Source organism: Camellia sinensis, chromosome 15 (assembly GCF_055761805.1).
Source record: "Camellia sinensis isolate YWXY chromosome 15, ASM5576180v1, whole genome shotgun sequence".
Classification (NCBI taxonomy): domain Eukaryota; kingdom Viridiplantae; phylum Streptophyta; class Magnoliopsida; order Ericales; family Theaceae; genus Camellia; species Camellia sinensis.
In genome coordinates, this window is record NC_138975.1 from 6,582,155 (window position 1) to 6,604,533 (window position 22,379).

The 22,379-nt window shown below is 43.7% G+C and overlaps 1 protein-coding gene across 1 annotated transcript; it reads left to right on the plus strand.

The window, feature by feature from the left end:
* The first annotated feature begins 13,316 nt into the window (after window positions 1-13,316).
* On the plus strand, window positions 13,317-16,674 carry LOC145813831 (uncharacterized). The gene is made up of 3 exons (XM_082909948.1): window positions 13,317-13,527; window positions 14,013-14,083; window positions 16,504-16,674. Exons 1-3 carry the CDS (start codon window positions 13,317-13,319, stop codon window positions 16,672-16,674), a joined length of 453 nt encoding a protein of 150 aa, XP_082766074.1.
* The last annotated feature ends 5,705 nt before the right edge of the window (window positions 16,675-22,379 follow it).

The window sequence follows — 22,379 nt, forward strand, 5'->3', positions numbered from 1 at the left end:
ACCGTGCCTCATTGGAACCCGGCCGCACCTATTTAGACCTAGTTGGGTCTAAATGTTAGCCCAGGCTGAGCAGGGTACAGAAAAACCAAGTTCTGGCCTTGGAGTGTTGTGGCTGTAGTTTGAGTCTTGTTTTGTTTGTATCAAGTGCTTTTTAGTGTTTTCGATTTGTTTTCATTTCGTTTTCCTGTTGTATTTTATAGTTTGTCCGGTTGTAGGTTGTTATCCAATTCGAGAATAAATGTAAGAGCAAGAATTCACAGTTCTAAAGTATTGTACAAAGTTACCATGCAGAGGTTACACCATTCATTACGTATTATGCAAGGAGAGCATTCCAAAATATTATTTGCATTAACTGGTGGGTCCAACCTTGATCATTGTTTTACAAAAATCAAAAACAAAAGAAATGTCATCAAAAACAAAATATAGTGGTCCATCTGAAGCTACATAGTTCCTAACTACAAAGCAAAAGAAAAGAAAAGAAAAGAAAAGAAAAGAAAAGAAAAATTAACCCATCCTCGCCCTCTTCCTCCTCGACTGCGAAGGAGGCATGTCACTATCATCACTGGGCTGCTAAAATGGACGTCGACCTCATCCCCCTCATCCTCTGGGGTCGTGTACTCATCAAAGGAATCCTCAGAGGGTAAGCGCTGTCTCACTCGGCCTCTCCCCTGATCAGCTCTTCCTCTACCTCTTATTAGGCCCCGTCTCCCTCTCCTCCCAGCTAGAGGAAATCCTGTATGTGCAGCTAGCGCCGGCTCAAGATGAAAAGAGTACATATATCAAAATTAGATATAAGAATAGACTAAAGAAATTGAAGGCAAGATTACAACAATAGTAGGCTATGGACAAAGTGTACCTTGATCCGATGGGTGACTAGAGCAGTCTGCCTCCTCTGCACCATCAGAAGCAGTCTGTCAACTGTCCTGAAGAGATCATCCACATACCCCACAGGCACCTACAAAACAGGAAAGAGTTGAGAATATGAAACAAAGTAATAAAGCATAGTGGGCAGAATAAAGTATAATAAGTAGAAATATGGAGAAGTGTGTACCTGCTTGACGCTGGGACCGATCACTAGCCTGTGATCCCTCTGCTCAATGTGCTTAAGGGAGATCTGCTAGATCACCCCATCTGGTCGCATGCATACAACCTCAGTCAGTATCACAAGAAGCCCGAGAACGGGAACGAGAGCAGCAGCAACAGCACCTTCAGCGGTGGCTGCAGTAGCCTTTGGAATGGCACAGACCACACCCCGAGTAAGAGGGGCCATCACCTAAGTCTGTAAGAAAGCCGTGAAATCACCGGCCTTGTGATATCGGTCACCGTCCTCTCCCTGCATGAGGTGATTGATCAAGAGCCTGTCATGGAGGTCATCGTATATCCTCATACCAAAAAGAGGGAGATGTGGGACGTCAGGATCGACCTGGCCCTGGGACTGGCAAAGTAATCACTCCCCGAAATAGTATGCCCTGCCGAAAGGGCCCTCAAACAAAATTCGCATGGTGGAGCCCTCCTATGCGACAATGTAAGTCACCCTCGATGCCTGGGGAATGCCTGCCCAAGGGTGCCAAATCAACTTGTGAACAAAAGATGCAAGGCAAGAATCAGGTATCCGGGGTTGCACAGCAATATGGAAACAACAGTATGGGAACAACAGTATGGAAACAGTAGTAAAAGAACAAGGCTAGTGTCAGATTTTTCGTTACCCTATTTGCGATGACGGTGTCGAAGAAGTGACGAAAGTAAGGGAAGTCTCGGTCTACTCATCAGCGCCGCTCAAATCGGGAGTTGTAGTACCGGGAGCGGGGTACAGACAACTCAATCGGCCTCACTAGGACCGGAACAAGGGAAGTGAAATACGTGTAAACCCACAGCTGTTGGAAAAAGAAATGCAAGTGAATAAATGAAACAGATGAGCAGGTAAAAATAGGAAATGTAAAGCAAAATAGAAAAGTAAGTGGGAGGTGTACCTCCCTAACCCTCCAGTAGCCGCCAAGCGAATCTTCCTTTCAACGGGATACAGAACTCATATAGCAGTATAGGGTGGCCAGGCCGGTGCCACCCCAGTCGTACTCCGCCACCCACAGCAGATGCACCAGTGCCCCTTAGATGTACAACCCCACAGTATTTTCCTTGTTTACAAACAGGGTAGTATCGAGGAGATACATGAGAAACTCGCGGGTGTACTGAGAAACTTTCTCTGGGGTGACTAGTTGAAGGTCGGTGAAGTGATCCAAGAGCCAACTATATCGCACCATCCCATGGCCAGTAGTGTTTGGGATTGCCCCGAGAAGCTGAAGCTGTGAAGCTCTCCACTGCGACATACTAAGATCGAACGAGATCGGGCCGCCAACCCCAACCGGTAGGCCGGTGAGCATCGAGAAATCGTACAGGGTCAAAGTTAGCTCCCCAATTGATGAGAAGTGGAACGAATCTGTGGTGTGCCACCATTTCTCCACCAGGGCCTCGTATAGTAACAACTCAGCCCTTATCTATACCAGTCCTAAGCATAAAGGCCCGAAGCTGGCAACATCGACCAATGTGCGGACCTCCACAGGAAACCTCCCATACCAGTGCTTAAGGCCAAAAATAGACCCGTAGCCACCAATCCTCCTAGCTATCACCTGTAGTGTGGGAATATTTTCAATATTTGCATTAAAGGGAAATTAAAGAGTTGTTTACAAGATTTAAACTGTGTTCAAGAAAAGAAAAAAAAAAAACAAGTAAAGGTAGAGGTTGCTTACCGTGGAGGCGTCGACGGATAAGTGCTCCACGAGCTCTCATAGCAGAATGTCCTCATTGATCCTTAGGATAAGGCCCTCGAATCTCAAGATACCGCCAGAAGTCAAAGCATGTGTGCATAGCTGGTAGGTGGCCACGTCAAAAGGACAATCAGCAAGGGAAGGCAACTCAAGCATAGGAATAAGAGGGAGAACATCCTCGGCTTCTATGTCCTCACCAAGGACGGCACCAATATCCTTAACGGGGTCAGGGATGGGAACCTCACCATTAGCCATAGAGGGAAAGTAAGAAAATATGAAGAAAAGTGAGTGGGTAAATGAGATTGAGTAAAAATCCCAAAAAATTACAAACCCTAGGAGAGAGAAAATAAAGAAAGAGTGAAAAATCAAAGGGGGGAGGGAAAAGTGTGGGTAAATATGTGAGAATCCAAGAAAAACAAAGAGAAACCCAAAACTCAATGAAATCAAATTTTAATCGGTTCAAATTGTAGAGGAGGGAAAGTGTTTCAAGAAGAAAAATCGCGAGGGTGGGTATTGCAAAAATAGGAAGAATCTAGAGAGAGAGGAGGCTTATAGAGAGAGAGAGGGAAGTTTTTTAGGTGTGGGTATGTGTGAAATGAGGGTTGGGTTTGATTTAAACCAGCAATGGGCACAACTTTTACCGAACTGCCCTTGTGTCACTGTCGCCACCCGGCCAACTCTATTGGGGCCCGATCGTGCTTCATTTTGGGCCTAGCTGGCCCCAAGTGTATCACAGTTCAGGTGTTTTGTTCATTACAGCGAAGCAGAAGCGAAAAAGATAAAGAGCAAAAAAAAAGAAAAATAAAGAAAGATAGAAAAAGAAGCAAAGAGAGAAAAAAAAAATAGTGAGAAAAAAAATAGGAAATAAAGAAAGACAAAAAAAAGAAAAGAAAAAGAAAAAATTAATAATAGAAAATAAGAGGGAAAGAGCTTTGTTCCTTTTGTTTTCAAATTGTTAATTCGAGCATTGTTGTGATTATTTTGATTCTAACTATGTTTAGTTTGTTAAAATTCACATTCGAAGTTTTGTTAAATTCATGTTTACGCTATGTACCTTAATTTACGTTTACGCTTTGTACCTTGATTTGGGTTATCTTTGTGGGCTTCACTCTTCGTTGATTCCATCTTTTCTCCTTTCGCATGAGACGCATTCAGAGTTGTTTTCCTCCGTTAAAAACATCAAGTGCGCCTGGTGTTCACACCATCTTTCCTCCTTTCGCATGAGACGTGCTTGGAGTTGTTTTACTCGGTTAAAAACATCAAGTGCACCAGGTGTTCACACCATTTTTCCTCTTTTCGCTTGAGATGCGTTCGGAGTTGTTTTCCTCGGTTAAAAACATCAAGTGCGCTTGGTGTTCACACCATCTTCTCTCCTTTTGCGTGAGACGCTCTTGGAGTTGTTTTACTTGGTTAAAAACATCAGGTGCACTTGGTGTTCACACCATCTTTCCTCCTTTTGCATGAGACGCGTTCGAAGTTAATTTCCTTGGTTAAAAATATTAGGTGTGCCTGGTGTTCACACCATCCTCCACCCTTGCTGTGAGAGACGCAGTTAGGAGCTTTTCATTTCTCTACATGAGACATAGTTTGGTTTACATTTCATTACATCCTTTCTGCGTGAGACGCAGTTTAGTTTGTATCTTCGTCCTCCACTAACGTGAGACGTGTTTGGAACTGTTGTTAGCTTTCTCCTTTCCGTGTGAGGCACGGTTTGGTCATTTGTGTGGTTATTTTGCTATTGCTTATTGCATTATATTGCATGCTCATGAGTTTTTCAAAAAGTAGCAGGCTCCGCGTAGCGTGTAAGTCCAACTTTCAAAAGCATTGCATTTTATATATCATTGTGTTATGCCCCTGAACTACGCGGGTTTGATTCCTTACAAAGGGATACATAGGAAACCCTCAAGTTCAACCAGTTGTTTTCGTTTATTTCCTTGCCCAAGTCCTATGGCCTCGTCAAATAGGTCGCCTTTGGACTTTGACATTCACTCACGTCATTTCATGACTTCAAGTTCTGACAAAGAGGGACAACTGTAGACACCCTATTTTTGACCGCCCGCAAGACTTAGGCGCTTTGTCCTGAGCACTCGATGATGAAAGTGACGTTGTCAGTGGTTCGAATTCTCAACAAAGGAATCTGGTTTTGAGTTCTAACCACATCACAACCTTCTATACCAAGCTGTTTCTATATCTCTAGACCACAAAAATCCATCTTATAGCACTATGCCACCCTACACTGAGCCAGAAACAGAGGAACATGGGAGTACATTGAGGCCCGGTCGTGCCTCATTGGGAGCCGGCCATAGCCATTTGGAGCCGGCCATGCCTTTTTGCGAGAAACACTATTCTAGATGGGAGCCAGCTAGCTGTCTATTTTTGAAGATATTTTTTACCTTTTCTGCTCAAATTCTATAAATACAAGCATATATCTCTGTTTTGAGGGTTGAACAATTTTCAAAGAGCTTAATACACCCTTGAGAGCTTATTCTTCCTTTGCAAGCTATCTTTGAGCAAGCTTATCATCCTTACATTATATCTATACACCACATACAACCTTAGAGTAGGACCTTAGAGGTATGGTTGAGGCTTGAGAATCACAACTCAAACTTGAGAGCGCCTTTGGATTGAGTTTGGTTTACAATAAGAGCTTGTTCTCTTCAAGAGGTATAAGCTTACCACCTTTCTCTTTGCTTTCATTTCAGTCTTGTTCTATCTCTTTCTTGTGTTTTTACACTCTTTTGGATCCATCTCAAGTGTTAGAATTTGGGATTGAATAGCTACCAAAGGTAGAAAGGCTTAACACCCTTTCTTGCACCTTATCTCATAGCTTACACCCTTTGTTCTGGCACTCTTTTCTTTGGTATTTTACATTGATTTTTAGAGTTTAAAAGGGCTAAAAAACATGGTTTAAAAGTCTCAAAAGTGGAGGGGTTAGCCACCTCTCCTTGATCTTGCTTACTAGCTTTGTATCTCTTGTTTTTGTCTATCTTTTTGTGCCCTTTAAACACACTTTTTGCTACTTTTCTTTTTACACTTTTAGGGGCTGTTTAGGGTTGTTTTAATTCATTTACTTAGTTCATGCTTTGAATACTTTTCTTGTTGTGTTGTAAGTCTTTATGGTTTCGGTTGTTTAGGCCTTAGACACCGAGACATTTGAGTTGATAGCCTTCTTTACCTTTCTTTCATGTAAATCATCAATCTCACATAATCATTTCTTTACTCTCCCTCCTTTCTTAGTTTTTCTTTGTTTGAGAATTATTTCAAGTGATTGATTGTTATTCAAGACATGAGAAAGAGACCTATGCTCAATGGCTTAATCTCTACAGAGATTCATCGTCAAGGCATAGTCTCCCTTTCATGCTATGGATCACTTCTTGTTTAACATTTCTTCTCGTTTAGTGGACTTAACCATCACTTTGGACAAAGTGAGTAAGTAATGGAAAGGTACGTCAAAACGGACTAATAAAATTGGTTTGAAATCAACTCAACCAACATAAAGAAAATGCTTAAAATTGATTGGATTCGGCCAGACGTTATGCCGAGTCCATCGCATTAGGAGTCATCATATGTTATTTCATGATATTTTGATGAAACTTGAGGCATGTCTAGCTCCCTCTTTGAGCTAAATTCATGATAAGAGGGAGGGGTGCTCACATTTCATTGCATTCATTGATTTTTGTCCAAATCGTATTCAAACCCATCAAATCATCAATGTGCTTGTTGGTGATTTTGGAATTGAATCCGTTCTTCTCTTGAAGTTCCCCATGACAAAGAAGAGCGAAAGAGACAAACAGGGCTTAAGATGTTCTGTCTACACTATTTTCACCTCAGAGCACAAAAACAAGTTTTTGCATGAAATTAGGGCATGACCGGCCTTGTTTGGACCCGATCGAGCCTCATTAGGGGTCGGCCGGGCTCTAATGTTTGGTAAACAGAGCTTTTTTGGAAGAAACAGAGGGCAGTGATTGAGGGTGAAACAGAACAGTCTGGGTAGATAGAGCAGTTTCTAAGCACTGTCTTTATCAACGCGCATGCAATCTTTATGAATTCTTATTGTTGTAATTATTGTAATATCATTGTTGTAATAAATTAAATAGTTAGATAGCTATTCATTATTCATTTGGTATTGTAATAGTTAGTTTAATTTGGACACTTAGACATTCGAACCCTCTTGCACGAGGGCAAAATATGTAATAATGTGGTGTATGTCTTCCAATCCCCATTTCTTTCTCCCTTTTATTTACTTGCTTACAATGGTAGCATAGAGCATCATGTTTCGTTAACATTCTTTCATGATTTGCATCCACTCATTTTGCATACCAAAGGGTTGGGCTCATCATTTTAACCGATGTCAAAATCCAATTCCTTTCTTGAATACATGTTTTATCCCATGTCTTGAAGTAAATCAAATGCCATGATAGTAGCCGAACTTGTTATTTGCATGATTGTATGCGCCACATTAGTCATATTGCATTATTTAGGAGCATGCATGTTTTCTAATTATTTTGCTTTGTTTGGCTTGCCTTGGAGTACTAAGTGAGCACTTATTGCTTTAACATGTGGCATTGTGTGTGATTGTTGCCATGTTAAGCATGTTTTCCATGAGGCTAAATGCTTAAGTGATATACCTGTTTGGAATGCCGGTGGGTGAAGTTCTTTTTACTTAACTTGGAATAATTTGATTAAATGTCAATACAAGCTCGCTTTTTCAAGTGACACGTATTCAAAACACTTTTTCAAAACAAACATGAAATCAATGTGTTCCAAATTTTGTGAATTGATCTATACTTGTGTGCATCACATAGTAAAGATAGCCTAATAATCGGAACAAGAGCATATAATGTAAATAAGAATCACGTCATGATTATTAGAGGTCGATCTTTGATTGGTCCAGTGGGGTGCTCACTTCATGACCTTCCCTTCTTGTACCTAAGTTCCCAAGCCGAGACACTTTGGTGATGACGGATAAGTGGCCTTTGGCACGAGTCTCAGGTTTCCTAATTTTCTCAAAAATATTTAGGTCGCGACTCTGAAATCTGGCAAAGCAGTCCATTTTTGGCATTTTTTATTCAAAATTGATTTTCCAAAAGAATTGCCATAATTAGATTCATTTGTCTTGATCTATTCCGCATTGCACTTGTGAAATCAGATTCAGAACCACAGGAGTCCAAACCGTTGGGCTATCGTGTTCGAAAGGACCACGGAAGGAAAGCTACAGTTTCTAGCGACTCTGCTAGGGAAAGTACAGAACTTGACTTAGACTTTCTAATGTGAAATTTTATCTACATATATATGTTCTTTGCATTTGCATTTGCATTGTTACTATAAGTCACTGTGTTTTCCATCTACTATTCCTGGACAGTTTGCCGGATGCTTGCCTAAAACGCTCGCCAAAAGGCTGACCGGTCGTGGTCTCTGCCATGTTGGAAACACAACCCTTGGATCTACACTACCGTTGTACTGCTTGATCCTTCTTTCACTTCTCGGTGATAGGTGTGAGAGGTATATTAGGTAGTCTTGCTGAGGTGCCCTCTTTGACTATTTGGCCTAGCTGCATGTAGTAAGCCATAGTGACTGTTCCAAACTAGGATAGGATGCTCTCCCACATGCAGGATTGCTTGAAATCACTTGATTGAAATAATGAAACCCTAGTTCATGACAAAAACTAGGACAAGTTAACCCTCCCCCCTCATAGGGGTGCTTTGGCTCATTTAACTGGTATATGCTTTACAGTGAAACTATACAGGAATGTACATATTAGTTGCAAGGTTAGTATCTGTTTTGGGGAAGGATTCAATGCAGAGTACAGTTCCACAGCTTTGATCATGTCTGTGTTGATAAACATCTTAGCGGAGGTGCTATGCGGTTTCTGATTACTGTTCTCTTTCTTTATTTTATTTATTTTTTTTGCTAGGTAGTTAAAAACCATAGCTTCAGAAGGTTCGGATATCCCCCAAGTACTTTGGACTCACATCGGAAGACTTTGCAAGGTCGGAGATCTTGTTCGGGGACAACCTGTGTTTGCCTCACTGTCACCAGTTGCAAGGCGGAGGAAGATTAGACACAATTCACCAGTCCAGTTCTTACAACAGTCACCTCTCAGCTCACCTGTATTCAGTCCGGTTCTAGAACAGTCAGCTACTTCCAATTCAACTTAAGACCAGTCACCTATTCCAATGGCACAGTATCCCCCGGTAAATATGGAGCACTTAATACTTCAACTACAACAAACAGTTGAGACACTACAGCATGATGCGGTCCGTCAGGCCGAGGTTATAACTAGGCTATAGTAACAGCAACTGCAGCCGACTACGGCCTCTGTGTCCCATGTACCCACCACAGCTATCCCTGTGCCCGGTGCCACTACTAATATTGCCACTGCTCAAGATCCACAAACCCAGGGTAATCCGATTTTCCCAGTCCTAATAAAATCCATCATGGCACAACCTTCCAAAGCCCCGGTTTAACAGACCGAGGCACCGTTCGAATTCAAGGTTGATCCTGCTTAGCTCAAAGTCAACAAATTGGAGAAGTCGTTCAAAAAAGCGCAAAGGGTCAATTCCATTCTAGACATAGAGGATGGATACACTGAATCTACGGTTACATTACTAGAGCAGTTCAAGATGCCACACATTGACCGCTTTGATGGTTCATGGGACCCTATGGTTCATTTACGGTTGTTTTCAAATATCTTACGGCCTATAGGTTTGACTAGACTGCAAAAGCTATCTCTCTTTGGTCGTACTATATCAGGTATAGCGGCCATTTGGTACGCCAAGTTGGAAAATTCTACAAAGTAGAAATGGGAGGAATTAGCCAAATCCTTCATTGCTCAGTATTCTTACAATACACAAATCGAGGTCACAACTCGTGACCTTGAGGCAATGCATCAAGAGCCAAAGGAAGGTTTCTCTGAGTTTGTGACAAGATTACTCGACCTTCAGAAAACGATCAAATCAAAATGGTTGTCCGGAACCTGCATGGCAAGCTACTGCAGAAAATGATCATTCTCCCCCTATTTACTTTCAAAGAGCTTCATGAAATGGGGGTACAAATTGAAGATGCCATGAAACAAGGGATTATTACTGACGATAAGGAGCTGGCTAAGAAGCTGTTTGTTCGCAATTCCAATGCTGCCAGCGGTAGCACAACTGCAAGGCCGTCTGATGTAAGTGTTGTCACCATAATGAAAATTGCCCAATCCCCGAGTAGAATTTTTCACCCACTATACATGACCCTACCAAAAGCCATGCAGGTGCTGATCAAGAAAGGGCACCTGAAACCCTTAGAACCTCACCCACTTCTCAACCTCTTCCATCCAAGCATGACACCACAAAATATTGTGCGTTCCACTAGCAGCACGGTCATGGAACTGACCAATGCTACCGCTTATGTCATGAGATTTAAGATCTCAATAACAACAAAGTCATCGCTCCATCCCAGAAACCAAATGTAACTACCAACCTGCTCCACGCCCATAACCAAGTCCCCCCCACCCCAAAATCTTTACCTTATCCATACACTGTCCACCTCATATCACCCTAGCGTCTATATTACCCCCTCCCACCTACCGAGACCGATGGTGTTTGTTCCTGAAGGCATAGACTTATGCGTGATGGACACATCTAATCTGCAACCTAAGCCTCCTAGATTGGTGGTGACAACGCCTGAGGTAGAAGAGATGTTGACCTCGGAGGGAGGTATGGATTGCTTTCGAAATATCACGGGGACTCATCTGAAAGTGAGTACGACTCGAGCCATTGCATTGTTCAAACTACTCAACTCAGGCCTGAGGTGGTGCTACCAACCTCGGCAGACATTAATGTGGTTAGGGAGGATGGCCCGAGCCAAGGGTTGGATGACCTTGCAAATCTTGAAGAAGATCTAGACAACCTATAATTCTTTGATGAGCATGATCAAGGAGATGTACAGATTGGGTGGTTCGACCTGGATCGACTGATACTATCGGATGGTTGAGTGATGAACCAAACAAGGAAGAAGAAACTAGGGGTAAATCAGAGGGAAAGAAAGCTGAGATAGCTGTGGTAGCCAGGAAGGCTGATGAGAAAGGAAAAATGCCATAAGGCACATGTGTGGGGAAACCCACCTAAGCCATAGGCGTTGTGGGAACGATAGACATTAGACAGGAGGCTGTGCTGAGGCAGTTTGAAAGAGAAAGAATTGAAGGTAGCCAGAAAATCGCAACTGCATGTCATCTTAAGAGGGACACTTGCACTGTAAAAATGATTCAGGTAGAGCCGGACAATTGTTTGTCAGTGGTTGATAGCGAGTGATGGGATGACAATGATTTGCATTTGGCCCATACTGACGAAAACTGGGGGGACTGCGTCCCAAATGATACATGGTATGCTAAGGAGATAGACCATCTTACCCGAAATGGACGGTACTTTAAGCCGCCACACCTGGATCAAGCAAAGCAATCAAGAAAGGACAAGGAGGTCGAGAAACAAAAGGAGAACTAGAAGATGAGCTAGTTCTGAAGCGGCTCAAGAAGATTCAAGCTGACATCCCTATCTAGGGACTTGTCATGGCTTCACGAGTGCACCGACAAGCAATATTGTCGACAATGGACAAGGCTAAATTGTCCATTGATACAACACCTGAGCAACTTATGGGCCTAGTCTTTCCAAGTGGAGCCAAGCCAGTGCTCACTTTCTCTGACAAAGAGTTGCCACCAGAAAGCTCAGCTCATAACAAGCCATTATATATATATCTGTGGAATGCAGAGAGAAGTGGGTGCCAGTGGTGTTGGTAAATACTGGTTCAGCTATTAATGTATGGGCTTCATGTACTGCCAATGCGGTTGTCCTCAAATCGGCAGACTTTATCCCCATAGCCCAGTTGATACGGGCGTATAGCAATACAAGCAGAAAGGTCATGGGTACAGTGAAAGTGTAAGTCCAGGTAGGCATATCTGAGCAAGAGATCAAGTTCCACGTCCTAGATGTGCTAGCTACCTTTAACCTACTGTTATGGAGGCCTTGGTTACATCACGTGAAGGTTGTTTCCTCCACCGTCCATCAGATGTTGAAGTATCATTATGAGGGAGAAGTAGCAACAGTTTTTGGAAACTCATCCATCCATCCGCCACCAAAGGTGACTATGCCAGTACTAAAGATTAATCACGGCGATGAGGATGTATTCCTCTCGGGATTCACTCTGGCGGAAGCTCGAGTAGTGCAGACAATTTTGGCCGCGAACGAAGGCATGTATGTCAATGCCTAGTCTATCCACTTCATGAACAAGCTATGGCATATTTCGAGAATGATGCTCGGAAGGAGCGGCCAGAAAAGTGTTGCAGCATTGGCAGAGGTGCCATACAACCCGCATGCCTTTGGATTAGGCTATGTACCCACCAAAGAGGACTGGGTAAGAAAGGGAGAAGAAATGAAGGGCAGAGCCAAGGCCAAAAGAGATGGGAAGCATTATGAGCTCGTCCACAAGCCGATCCAGGGGACGTTAAATGGCCGTTTTGTTCGAGATGCAAAGGATTTCCCCTTTTATGGCTTTCCTGAGCCTTGGGTAAATTCCTCAAAAAAGTGCGTCCCCAGATTCGAGATTTTCTTTGACCATCAGTTGCAAGATAATGATGAAGAAAGGGCTGAGCTGAGCATCAACGCTAGCCAAAGCAAAGAAAATGACTCCAAAAATAGTGAGGTTGACATAGCGGCAAAACTAGTTGATCTCTTGACAAATCCCGCGATCGACCCAAAAAACTTGGGGGATAACTTTACTGTCTCCATGATCGGGGAGGAACCGGGTGTGGACCCAACCAGTGGTATTCTGGATGCATCAAGGGCACCATTTCTTATTTGGCAGCTGGAAAAAGGCTTCCTTTCCAGCTCGGAATTGGATGGTGATGAGCTAGGACCTGATTCCATTGAGTCTGTGGAGTCGGGATTAGATTTGAGTCAATCCAGGGAGTCTGAGTCTGGCATTCCTGAGGGTGGTAACCCGGATGCCAAGGTCCTGTCAAGGTCTTCTTTTTCTTTTTCTTTTGAGTATGTTGTAACTGAAGGGCCAGAACTTGTGAATGAGAACACTGCAGATTCTGTGTACTACTCTGTGCCATTGATTTATCATATTGACCAAGATTTTTAGAATTTTAACGAAAACGAAGAGGAAGAAATTCCTCTGGCTTTGAAAAACTTGATTAATGAAGAGGAGGAGAGGCGTGCTAAGCCCTGTATTAATGAAATCATTGCTATTAATGTGGATACTTGAAATGACCCACGCTTCATCCAGATCGGGTCCACGTTGTCCTCGGAGGAACGTGAGCGTTTAATTGCTTTATTAAAAGATTTCAAAGATGTTTTCGCGTGGTCCTACGAAAACATGCCTGGAATCGACCCTGAGATCGTACAGCACCGAATCCCTCTTGACCTTGAGTCCCGACCAATCAAGCAGAAACTGCGCAGAATTCATCTGGATTGGGCCTTAAAAATCAAGCAAGAGGTCACGAAACAAATTAATGCAGGATTCTTGTTAGTGTCCGAGTATCCGACCTGGTTGGCCAATATCGTCCTAGTTCCGATGAAGGATGGCAGAATTAGGGTTTGTGTCGACTTTTGGGACCTGAACAAAGCGAGTCCGAAGGATGATTTTCCAATACCGCACATTGATGAGTTGGTAGCCTTTACTGCTAGCCATGCCTTGCTTTCCTTTATGGATGGATATTCTGTGTGCAATCAGATTCTGATGGCACTAGAAGATAGAGAAAAGACTATTTTCACCACACCATGGGGTACGTACTGCTACCGAGTCATGCATTTTGGGTTGAAGAATGTTGGGGCTACCTATCAGAGGGCTACGACCACCATTTTGCATGGCATGATCCACAGAAAGGTTGAGGTGTATGTGGACGACATGATTGTCAAGTTCAAAGAGCGAGAAGGCCACTACACCGCACTAGAAAAGTTCTTTCAACGGATCAAGGAATACGGATTGAGGTTAAACTCGCAGAAATGCACCTTCGGCATAACGGCAGGGAAAATGCTGGGATTTCTTATCACACAAAGGGAAATTGAAATAGATCCTTTGAAAATCAAGGCCATCTTAGAAATGCCACCACTAAGGATTGAAAAGGAGGTGCGCAACTTTTTGGGTAAGGTGCAATTCATAAGACGGTTTATTTCCAAATTAACATTGAATTGTGAACCACTATTTGGTCCCTTGAAGAAAGGGAAAAAGTTTTGATGGGATGATCGATGTCAATTTGCCTTTGAGCAGGTCAAGCAATACATCCAGAATCCACCTGTGTTGTGGCCACCAGAGCCGGGGAAGCCGCTGATTCTGTATTTGTCAGTAACGGACTCAACCATGGGGTGCATGCTAGCTCAAGAGTCTAAAGATAGAGTAGAGAAGGCCATCTATTACTTGAGCAAGAAAATGTTGGACTATGAAACTCGCTACACTCCCCTGGAGAAAGCTTGTTTAGCCTTGGTATGGGCTACTAGGAAGTTGAGGCACTACTTGTTAGCTCACTCCGTAATTCTGGTTTCGAGATTGGATCCCGTCAAATATCTCTTTGAGAAACCAGTGCTTACGGGTAGGCTAGCTCGTTGGTTGCTTCTTCTCTCTGAATTTGATCTCAACTATGTCACGCGCCAATCTGTTAAAGGGAGAGTTGTAACAGAATTCTTGGCAGACCACCCAGTAAAAGGAGATGAGGCAGTGGAGTACCTGTTCCCAGATGAGGACATTCTGCAAGTGAAAGAGGAAACATAGACAATGTACTTTGACGGAGCGTCTAATTAATACGGTTACGGGATAGGTGTGTTACTAATAACACCCAATGATTCCTATATACCCCTAGTGTTCAAACTCCTGTTCAAAGTGTCCAAAAATGAAGCAAAATATTTGGCATGTATTGTTGGTTTAGAAGCTGCTCTCGAACTAGGGACAATGCGGTTGGATGTCATCGGAGACTAAAACTTGGTTGTTTCTCAAGCTGACGAAGACTGGAAAGTCAAAGAGGAGAAAATGAAGGTTTACTATTAGACCCTGGATATTCTGATTCCGAGGTTTGAAAAGCTAACAGTTACGCATCTACTGAGAGAGAACAACCAGTTCGCTGATGCTTTGGCAACTTTATCTTCTATGGTAGACATCCCGTTGGAGTGAAGATGCGTCCGATTATTATCGAGTAGAAATACACGCCGGCCTATGAGACCATTGCCGCAATAGATGGCGTTCAAGACAAAAAACCCTGATATTACAACATTTGGAATTTTTTGGAAAATGAGACGTATCCACCAAGGGCAAATGCTTAGGACAAACGGGGAATACGGTGTCTGGCCGTCCAATTTATCATTTGCGGGGCCAAGCTATATAAGAGAAGCCATCTGGGAATGCACAAGCTGTGTGTGGAGGAAGAGGAATCGAAGCGTCTTATGGAGGCTATCCACAGAGGAGAGTGTGAGGCACACATGAATGGTGTGATGCTAGCCCAGAAGATCCTCAGACAAGGTTATTACTGGTCAACCATGGAGGAGGATTGTATTGGTTTTGTACGACGATGCCATAAATGCCAAATCCATGCCAATCGCATGAACATTCCTCCGTCAAAGCTTTACAACATGACTTCACCATGGCCTTTCTCAGTTTGGGGCATCGACGTTATCGGTGCAGCTCGCCAAAGGGGTCAAATGGCATGAGTTCATCTTGGTTGCGATTGACAACTTCACAAAGTGAGTGGAAGCTCAATCCTATGCAATGTTGAAAGCGTCGCATGTAGCCAAGTTCATTAGAAATAACGTCATTTGCCGATACGGAGTTCCAAATGAGATCCTAGCAGATAACGGCTCACACTTCAAGAAAGAGGTAGTGGATCTGCTTGAGAAATATAATGTGGCTTTTCAAAAGTCATCAACATATAGAGCACAAACCAATGGAGCTGTTGAGGCTCCAACAAGAACGTTAAGAACATCCTGCGGAAGACAGTTAAGACCTACAAAGACTGGTCGGACAAACTGTCGTTTGCACTCTGGGGCTATAGAACGTCGATTCAGACATCCACAGGGGCAACCCTCTATTCTCTGGTGTATGGGCTGGAAGTTGTTCTGCCAATTGAGATTGAGGTACCGTCGCTGTGAATTATGGCCGAGTTTCAAATAGCGGAGGCAAATTGGCAGTAGAGCAGATTCGAGGAATTAATGTTGTTTGACGAAAGGAGGTTGAGGCCATTGTATCATATCCAGGGCTACCAATGCCGAATTGCTAGGGCTTTTAACAAGAAAGTTAAGTCCTAGAATCTTAAAGAATGAGACATGGCACTGAAAGATAACCGAGTTCCCATCCACGACCCTGGGGGCAAGTTCTGACCTAATTGAACTGGTCCTTACATCATCAAATCTATCTGGTCAGAAAGGGCAATCATTCTCTTAGACCTAGATGGCCTGGAGTTTTCACAGCTGATCAATATGGACAAGTTGAAGAAATACTATCCTTGAGAGGCTCGCTAGGCCGAAAATCCAGAAGGGTGACGTAGGCAAAAGTTAGAGCATGAAAAATTAGAAATAAAGAAAAATTGAGCTCGCAAGGTTGAAAACCTTAAAGAGCGACTTTGGCTAGAGCGCAAAAAGAGAGTTAATACTCGAGTGAATCGGAACCGAACTATGTAAGACCTGATTCCCATCTTTGGGATACGTAGGCAACTTCATCCCGAAGTTCGACCACAACCATCTCCAACTCAACTGTCCTGTTCGTTTATTTTGATCAGGTCATCTTTCTCTATTATCTGTTAGCTCAGTTATGTGATCTTAATTTTAGCAGAAGGGCCAGTATGGTGGATGCAGTTATAGGCAGTTGTGATCTGATGATTCAAGGTTGTGCATCTTGGGGACTGATTCCATGTGTGCCAAGCAGTGATCCTTTCCGGAAGCGGTTTTGAAAAGTTTTAATAAAAGTTGATTTTTCTCAAAATTTACCTGTTACAACTTAGACCATTTTGGAACCAAAATGAGAATTCTTAGTGCCCATAACCATAATTCCAATGATTTTAACATAAGTACATTCTCCAAACTCTCTGATTTAAATCAAAGTCGTTTTTACATCATAAAATTTGAAAAGAAAGGTCAAATCAATAAACTAGGGCCATAGATAAGTCAGGTGATCCTGCGTCCTCTGCTCGTACTTGCAGGAGTCTCTACAGCCAAAGATGGCCAAACCTATTCCTTGTCCTCGAGCTAAGCCAAGCACTCTCCAGAAATGGAGTAACTAAAGCTAGGGGCAGGGGTTAGAAGTTCTCTCATCGTCCAAGCAATGAGATACCGAGTCAGGTGCACAACACAAACTGGAAATGAAGCTGGGTATTCTATCCCTTCTTCTGGACAAGTCTGATCATGTCCAAATTGGCCTCTGAACAGAAAAGAAAAATAGAACATGCAGTACGTAAGGCCAATCAACTGTGTACCCGGCTGTCGGGACATGTTGTAGCTCATCTATGTCAAGTTAAACCAGGGGCAACGCCAAGCTATGTTGGTTACAGATCTACTGCACATCCAGTCGCACCACCATCCCTCTAAAGGGAAGTCCACTAGTTACTGGCGAAAAAAGTACGCTCTGGCTAAATACCCGGGGCAAGGGTCCACCACTTTCAGCTTATCCATGAGCCATACCTGGGAAGGGATGAAAAATAAAAGAGATTAAAGAATAGAGAGATGTGCGTGGAGAGAAAAAGTAAGAAAAGGGTTTAGAGATGAAAATAGAGAGTGGGTGTCGAGTGATGCGAGGAATTATAAATAAGAAAGGGTAGGAAACAATACCTGAAGAAGTAGTGGACTCCCTGCAAATCGATTAGTCTCTTGCCGATGAAAAGCATTTAAACCCATCAGGGTCTCGGCCAGTGCCAAACCCATGCAATTCTTACCCTATTTCAGGCATTGGGCCACCTCAATCAACTTAATGCTAGCTCTGCTGCAACTAGAGGCAAGTAGGTAGTGTGCAAGCATACATAAGTAGAGGGCACGTTGTCTATAACCTCACCAAAGAAGGTCGCCTTTGTCTCCGATGGCAAAAAATCGACGAATCAAACCTGGGATGTCCAACTCTCCATCATGAGCCAAGGATCGAGCCTCGTGCAAAGTGAGCCCATACATTCGTCCTAAAGCTTAGGCATGGCCAAAACGGGGCTGAGGCATGATTTCTTCGTCGTGCCGAGATTCCATCAATGCTTGAAATTCTTCGAGCATCAGACACATTTCTTGTGATCTAAAGTGAAACACATGCAGCATCGAACCGTGACATGAAGGAATGGAAAACAAAGCGAAGTGCGGCTCAAAGGAAAAAGAGCATTTAGGCTGAAACCGAGAAAGTTCACCTTTTCCGAGCCTTCCAAAGTGCCTATCTAGTCTCGGAGCCTATGAGCAATATCTCCATCTTGAGAGCAAAACATCAAAAACTTGCTATTCTGCCAGAAAAACAGCATGGGAGCACCATTTATAGAGTTGGAGAAGAGGCAGTGCATGACAGCTGGACCCACTGACCGACCTCATTTTTAGGCATGGTTATGCATCATTGGAGCCCGGCCGTGCCTATTTGGACCCAGCCGGGTCTAAATGTTGGCCTAGGCTGAGCAGGGTGTAGAAAAAGTAGGTTCTGGCGTTGGAGTGTTATGGCTTTATTTTGAGTCTTGTTTTGTTTGTATCAAGTGTTTTTTAGTGTTTTCAAGTTGTTTTCATGTCATTTTCCTGTTATCGAGTTGTATTTTACAGTTTGTCCGGTTGTAGGTTGTTATCTGATTCAAGAATAAATATAAGAGCAATCATTCACAGTTCTAAAGTCTTGTACAAAGTTACCAAGCAAAGGTTGCGCCACTTATCACGTATTATGCACGGAGATCATTCCAAAATATTCTTTGCATTAACCAATGTGTCCAACCCCGATCATTGTTTTACAAAGATCAAAAACAAAAGAAAAGTCTTCGAAAACAAAATACAGAGGTCTATCTAAAGCTACATAGTTCCTAACTACAAAGCAAAAGAAAATAAAAGAAAAATCAACCCATCCTCGCCCCCTTCCTCCTTGGTTGTGGAGGAGGCGTGTCACTATCATCACTGGGCTGCTAGACTGGACGTCGACCTCATCCCCTAAATCCTTGGGGGTCATGTACTCATCAATGGAATCCTTAGAGGGCGAGCGCTGTCTCACTCAGCCCCTCCCCCGATCAGCACATCCTCTGCCTCTCACTGGGCCCCGTGTCCCTCTCCTCCCAGCTGGAGGAGGTCCTGCAGGTGCAGCTGGTGCCAGCTCAAGCTGAAAAGAGTACATATATCATAATCCGATATCGGAATCAAATATCAGAATAGACTAACAGAATTGAAGGCAAGATTACAACAATAGTAGGCTATGGATAAAGTGTACCTTGATTCCATGGGTGACTAGAGCAGTCTACCTCCTCCGCACCATCAAAAACAGTCTGTCAGCTGTCCGAAGGAGATCATTCATGTACCCCACAGGCAGCTACAAAAAGGAAACAATTGAGAATATGAAACAAAGTAATAAAGCATAGTGGGCAGAATAAAGTACAGTGGGCGAAAATATGGAGAAGTGTGTACCTGCTCGACGCCGGGACCGATCACTAGCCGGCGTTCCCTCTACTCAATGTGCTTAAGGGGGATCTGCTAGATCACCCCATCTGGTCACATGCATACAACCTCAGTCAGTATCACAAGAAGCTCAAGAACGGAAGTAGCAGAAGGAGCACCTCCAGCAATGGCTGCAGTAGCCTCTGGAATGGCATGGACCACACCCCGAGTAAGAGGGGCCATCACCCGAGTATATAAGAAAGCAGTGAAATCATCGGCCCCATGATACCGGTCGCCATCCTCTCCCTGTATGAGGTGATCGATCAACAGCCCATCGTGGAGGTCATCGGCTATCCTCATACTGGAAGGAGGGGGATGTGGGACGTCAGGATCGGCCTAGCCCCAGATCTGGTGAAGAAATCGCTCCCCTATATAGTACACCCAGTCGAAAAGGCCTTCAAACAGAATCCACATGGTGGAGGCCTCCCATGTAGCAACGTAAGTCACCCTCGATGCCTGAGGAATGCCCACCCAAGGGTGCCAGTCAACTTATGAACAGAAGATACAAAACAAGAGTCGAGTATCCGGGGTTGAACAACAGTGTGGAAACAACAGTATAGGAACAATAGTATGGAAACAACAGTAAAAGATCAAGGCTAGTGTCAGATTTTTCGTTACCCTATCTGCAGTGACGGTGTCGAAGAAGCGGCGAAAGTAAGGAAAGTCTCGATCTACGTGCCGGCGCCGCCAAATCGGAAGTTGTAATACCAGGAGCAAGGTGCAGACAACTCAATCGGTCTCACTAGGACTGGAGCAAGGGAAGTGAAATGCGTGTAAACCCACAGTTGTAGGAAAAAGAAATGCAAGTGAATAAGTGAAGTAGATGAGCAGGTAAAAACAGGAAATATAAAGCAAAATAGAAAAGTAAGTATGAGCTATACCTCCCAAACCCTCCAGTAGCCGCCAAGCAATTCTGTCTTTCGACGGGATATAGAGCTCATATAGCAGTATAGGGTGGCCAGGCCGGTGCCACCCCAGTTGTACTCTGCCACCCACGACAGATGCACCAGTGCCCCTAAGATGTACAACCCCACGGTATTTTCCCTGTTCGCAAATAGGGTAGTACCAATGAGAAACATGAGAAATTCGCAGGTGTACTTAGCAGCTTTCTCTGGGGTGACTGGTTGAAGGTCGGTGAAGTGATCTAGGAGCCAACTATATCGCACCATCCCAAGGACAATAATGTCTGGGATCGCACTGAGAAGCTGAAGCTGTGCAACTCTCCACTGCGTCATATTAGGATTAAACGGGATTGGGCCGCCAACCCCGACTCGTAGACCAGTGAGCATCGAGAAATCGTAAGGGGTCAAAGTCAACTTCCCAATCGATGAGAAGTGGAACGAATCTGTGGTATTCCACCACCTCTCCACTAGGGCCCCGTATAGTAATGGCTCAACCCTCATTTGTACCAGTCCTGAGCAGAAAGGCCTGAAACTGGCAGCATTGACCAATGTGCAGACCTCCGTGGAAAGCCTCTCATACCAGTGCTTGGGGCCAGAAATAGACCCGTAGCCGCCAAGCCTCCAGGCTATCACCTGTAATGTGGGAATATTGTCAGTAGTTGCATTAAAGAGCAATCAAAGAGTTGCTTACAAGATTCAAACTGTGTTCAAGAAAAAACACAAACAACAAGTAAAGGCAAAGGTTTCTTACCGTAGAAGCGTCGGTGGATAAGTGCTCCGCAGGCTCTCGTAGCAGAACGTCCTTGTCGATCCCTGAGATAAGGCCCTCGAATCTCAACCTACCGCCAGGGGTTAGAGCATGTGTGTGTGGCTGGTAAGTGGCCATGTCAAAAGGCCTATCGGCAAGAAGAGGCAACTCAGGCTCAAGAATAGGAGGGAGAACATTCTCGGCCTCTATATCCTCACCAAGGACGGCACCAATATCCACAACAAGGTTAGGGATGGAAACCTCACCACTGGCCATAGAGGGAAAGTGAGAAAATGTGAAGAAACATTAGTGGGTGAGTGAGATTAAGTGAAAATCCCAAAAAATTCCAAACCCTAGGAGAGAGAAAATAAAGAAAAAGTGAAAAATCAAAGGGGGAGAGGGAAACGTGTGCGTAAATATGTGAGAATCCAAGAAAAACAAAAAGAAACCCAAAACTCAACGAAATCAAATTTTAATCGGTTCAAAGTGTAGAGGGGGGAAATTGTTTCAAGAAGAAAAATCGCGAGGGTTGCTTGGTTTTGCGAAAATAGGAAGAATCTAGAGAACGAGGAGGCTTATAGAGAGAGATGGAATTTTTTGGGTGTGGGTATGTGTGAAATGAGGGTTGGGTTTAATTTAAATCAACCACGGGCGCAGCTTTTACCGAACTCCCTTATATCACTGTCACAACCCGGCCGGCTGTCACGACCCAAACCCGCCCCCGTGGGCTAAGGACATAGCTGGCCAGTAATCATGGGATTACCTACGGCCTCAAACCAAAGCAAACGTATTCTAACAGAATTAACGGGGGCCAAACGGAAGCAATTTAAAACTTTGTCTATAGAGCTGTGCTTACATGGCACATCATAACAAATCATACATATGTACATTAATAACTCACAACAGAAGTACAATACCATAAGGTTCTGCACAGACAGGATCATCCAAAACTAAGTCAACCCATGAAAACTACATACAGACATGTTCAAAGGCTTCGCCAACATGACAACATAAAACGAAATGACAAAAAAGCGAAGACGAGTCTCGTGGGTGAGACGCAAGGGCTGACTCTTCAAAACCTTTGTTGTTCCACACATACTTCACTGGGGCTGGGTTTGGACTTCTCCTGGCTCACCTACAAACACATGAATGAGCGTGAGCGATAGCCCAGTGAATAATATCAAATAAAGGGGTTATGCAAACGGTACGTAGAACAACATGCTTCAAAAGGCCTTGGGCACAATTCATATTTCTATTTAACATATATATATACACAATTTAAGTCAAGTGACTATGGTTCCAAACATACTGGCCTTTGGCCCATTCATCTTCCATTTGTCAAACTGGCCTTTGGCCTATT

What these genes read in the sequence shown, in the direction of transcription:
- LOC145813831 (XM_082909948.1), top strand. Translation starts at nt 13,317, where the DNA reads ATGAAGGATGGCAGAATTAGGGTTTGTGTCGACTTTTGGGACCTGAAC. An exon ending in TATTTTCACCACACCATGGG is followed by an intron (nt 13,528 to 14,012) that starts GTACGTACTGCT and finishes GCCTTTGAGCAG; the next exon opens with GTCAAGCAATACATCCAGAA. An exon ending in AAGCCGCTGATTCTGTATTT is followed by an intron (nt 14,084 to 16,503) that starts GTCAGTAACGGA and finishes TATTTTGATCAG; the next exon opens with GTCATCTTTCTCTATTATCT.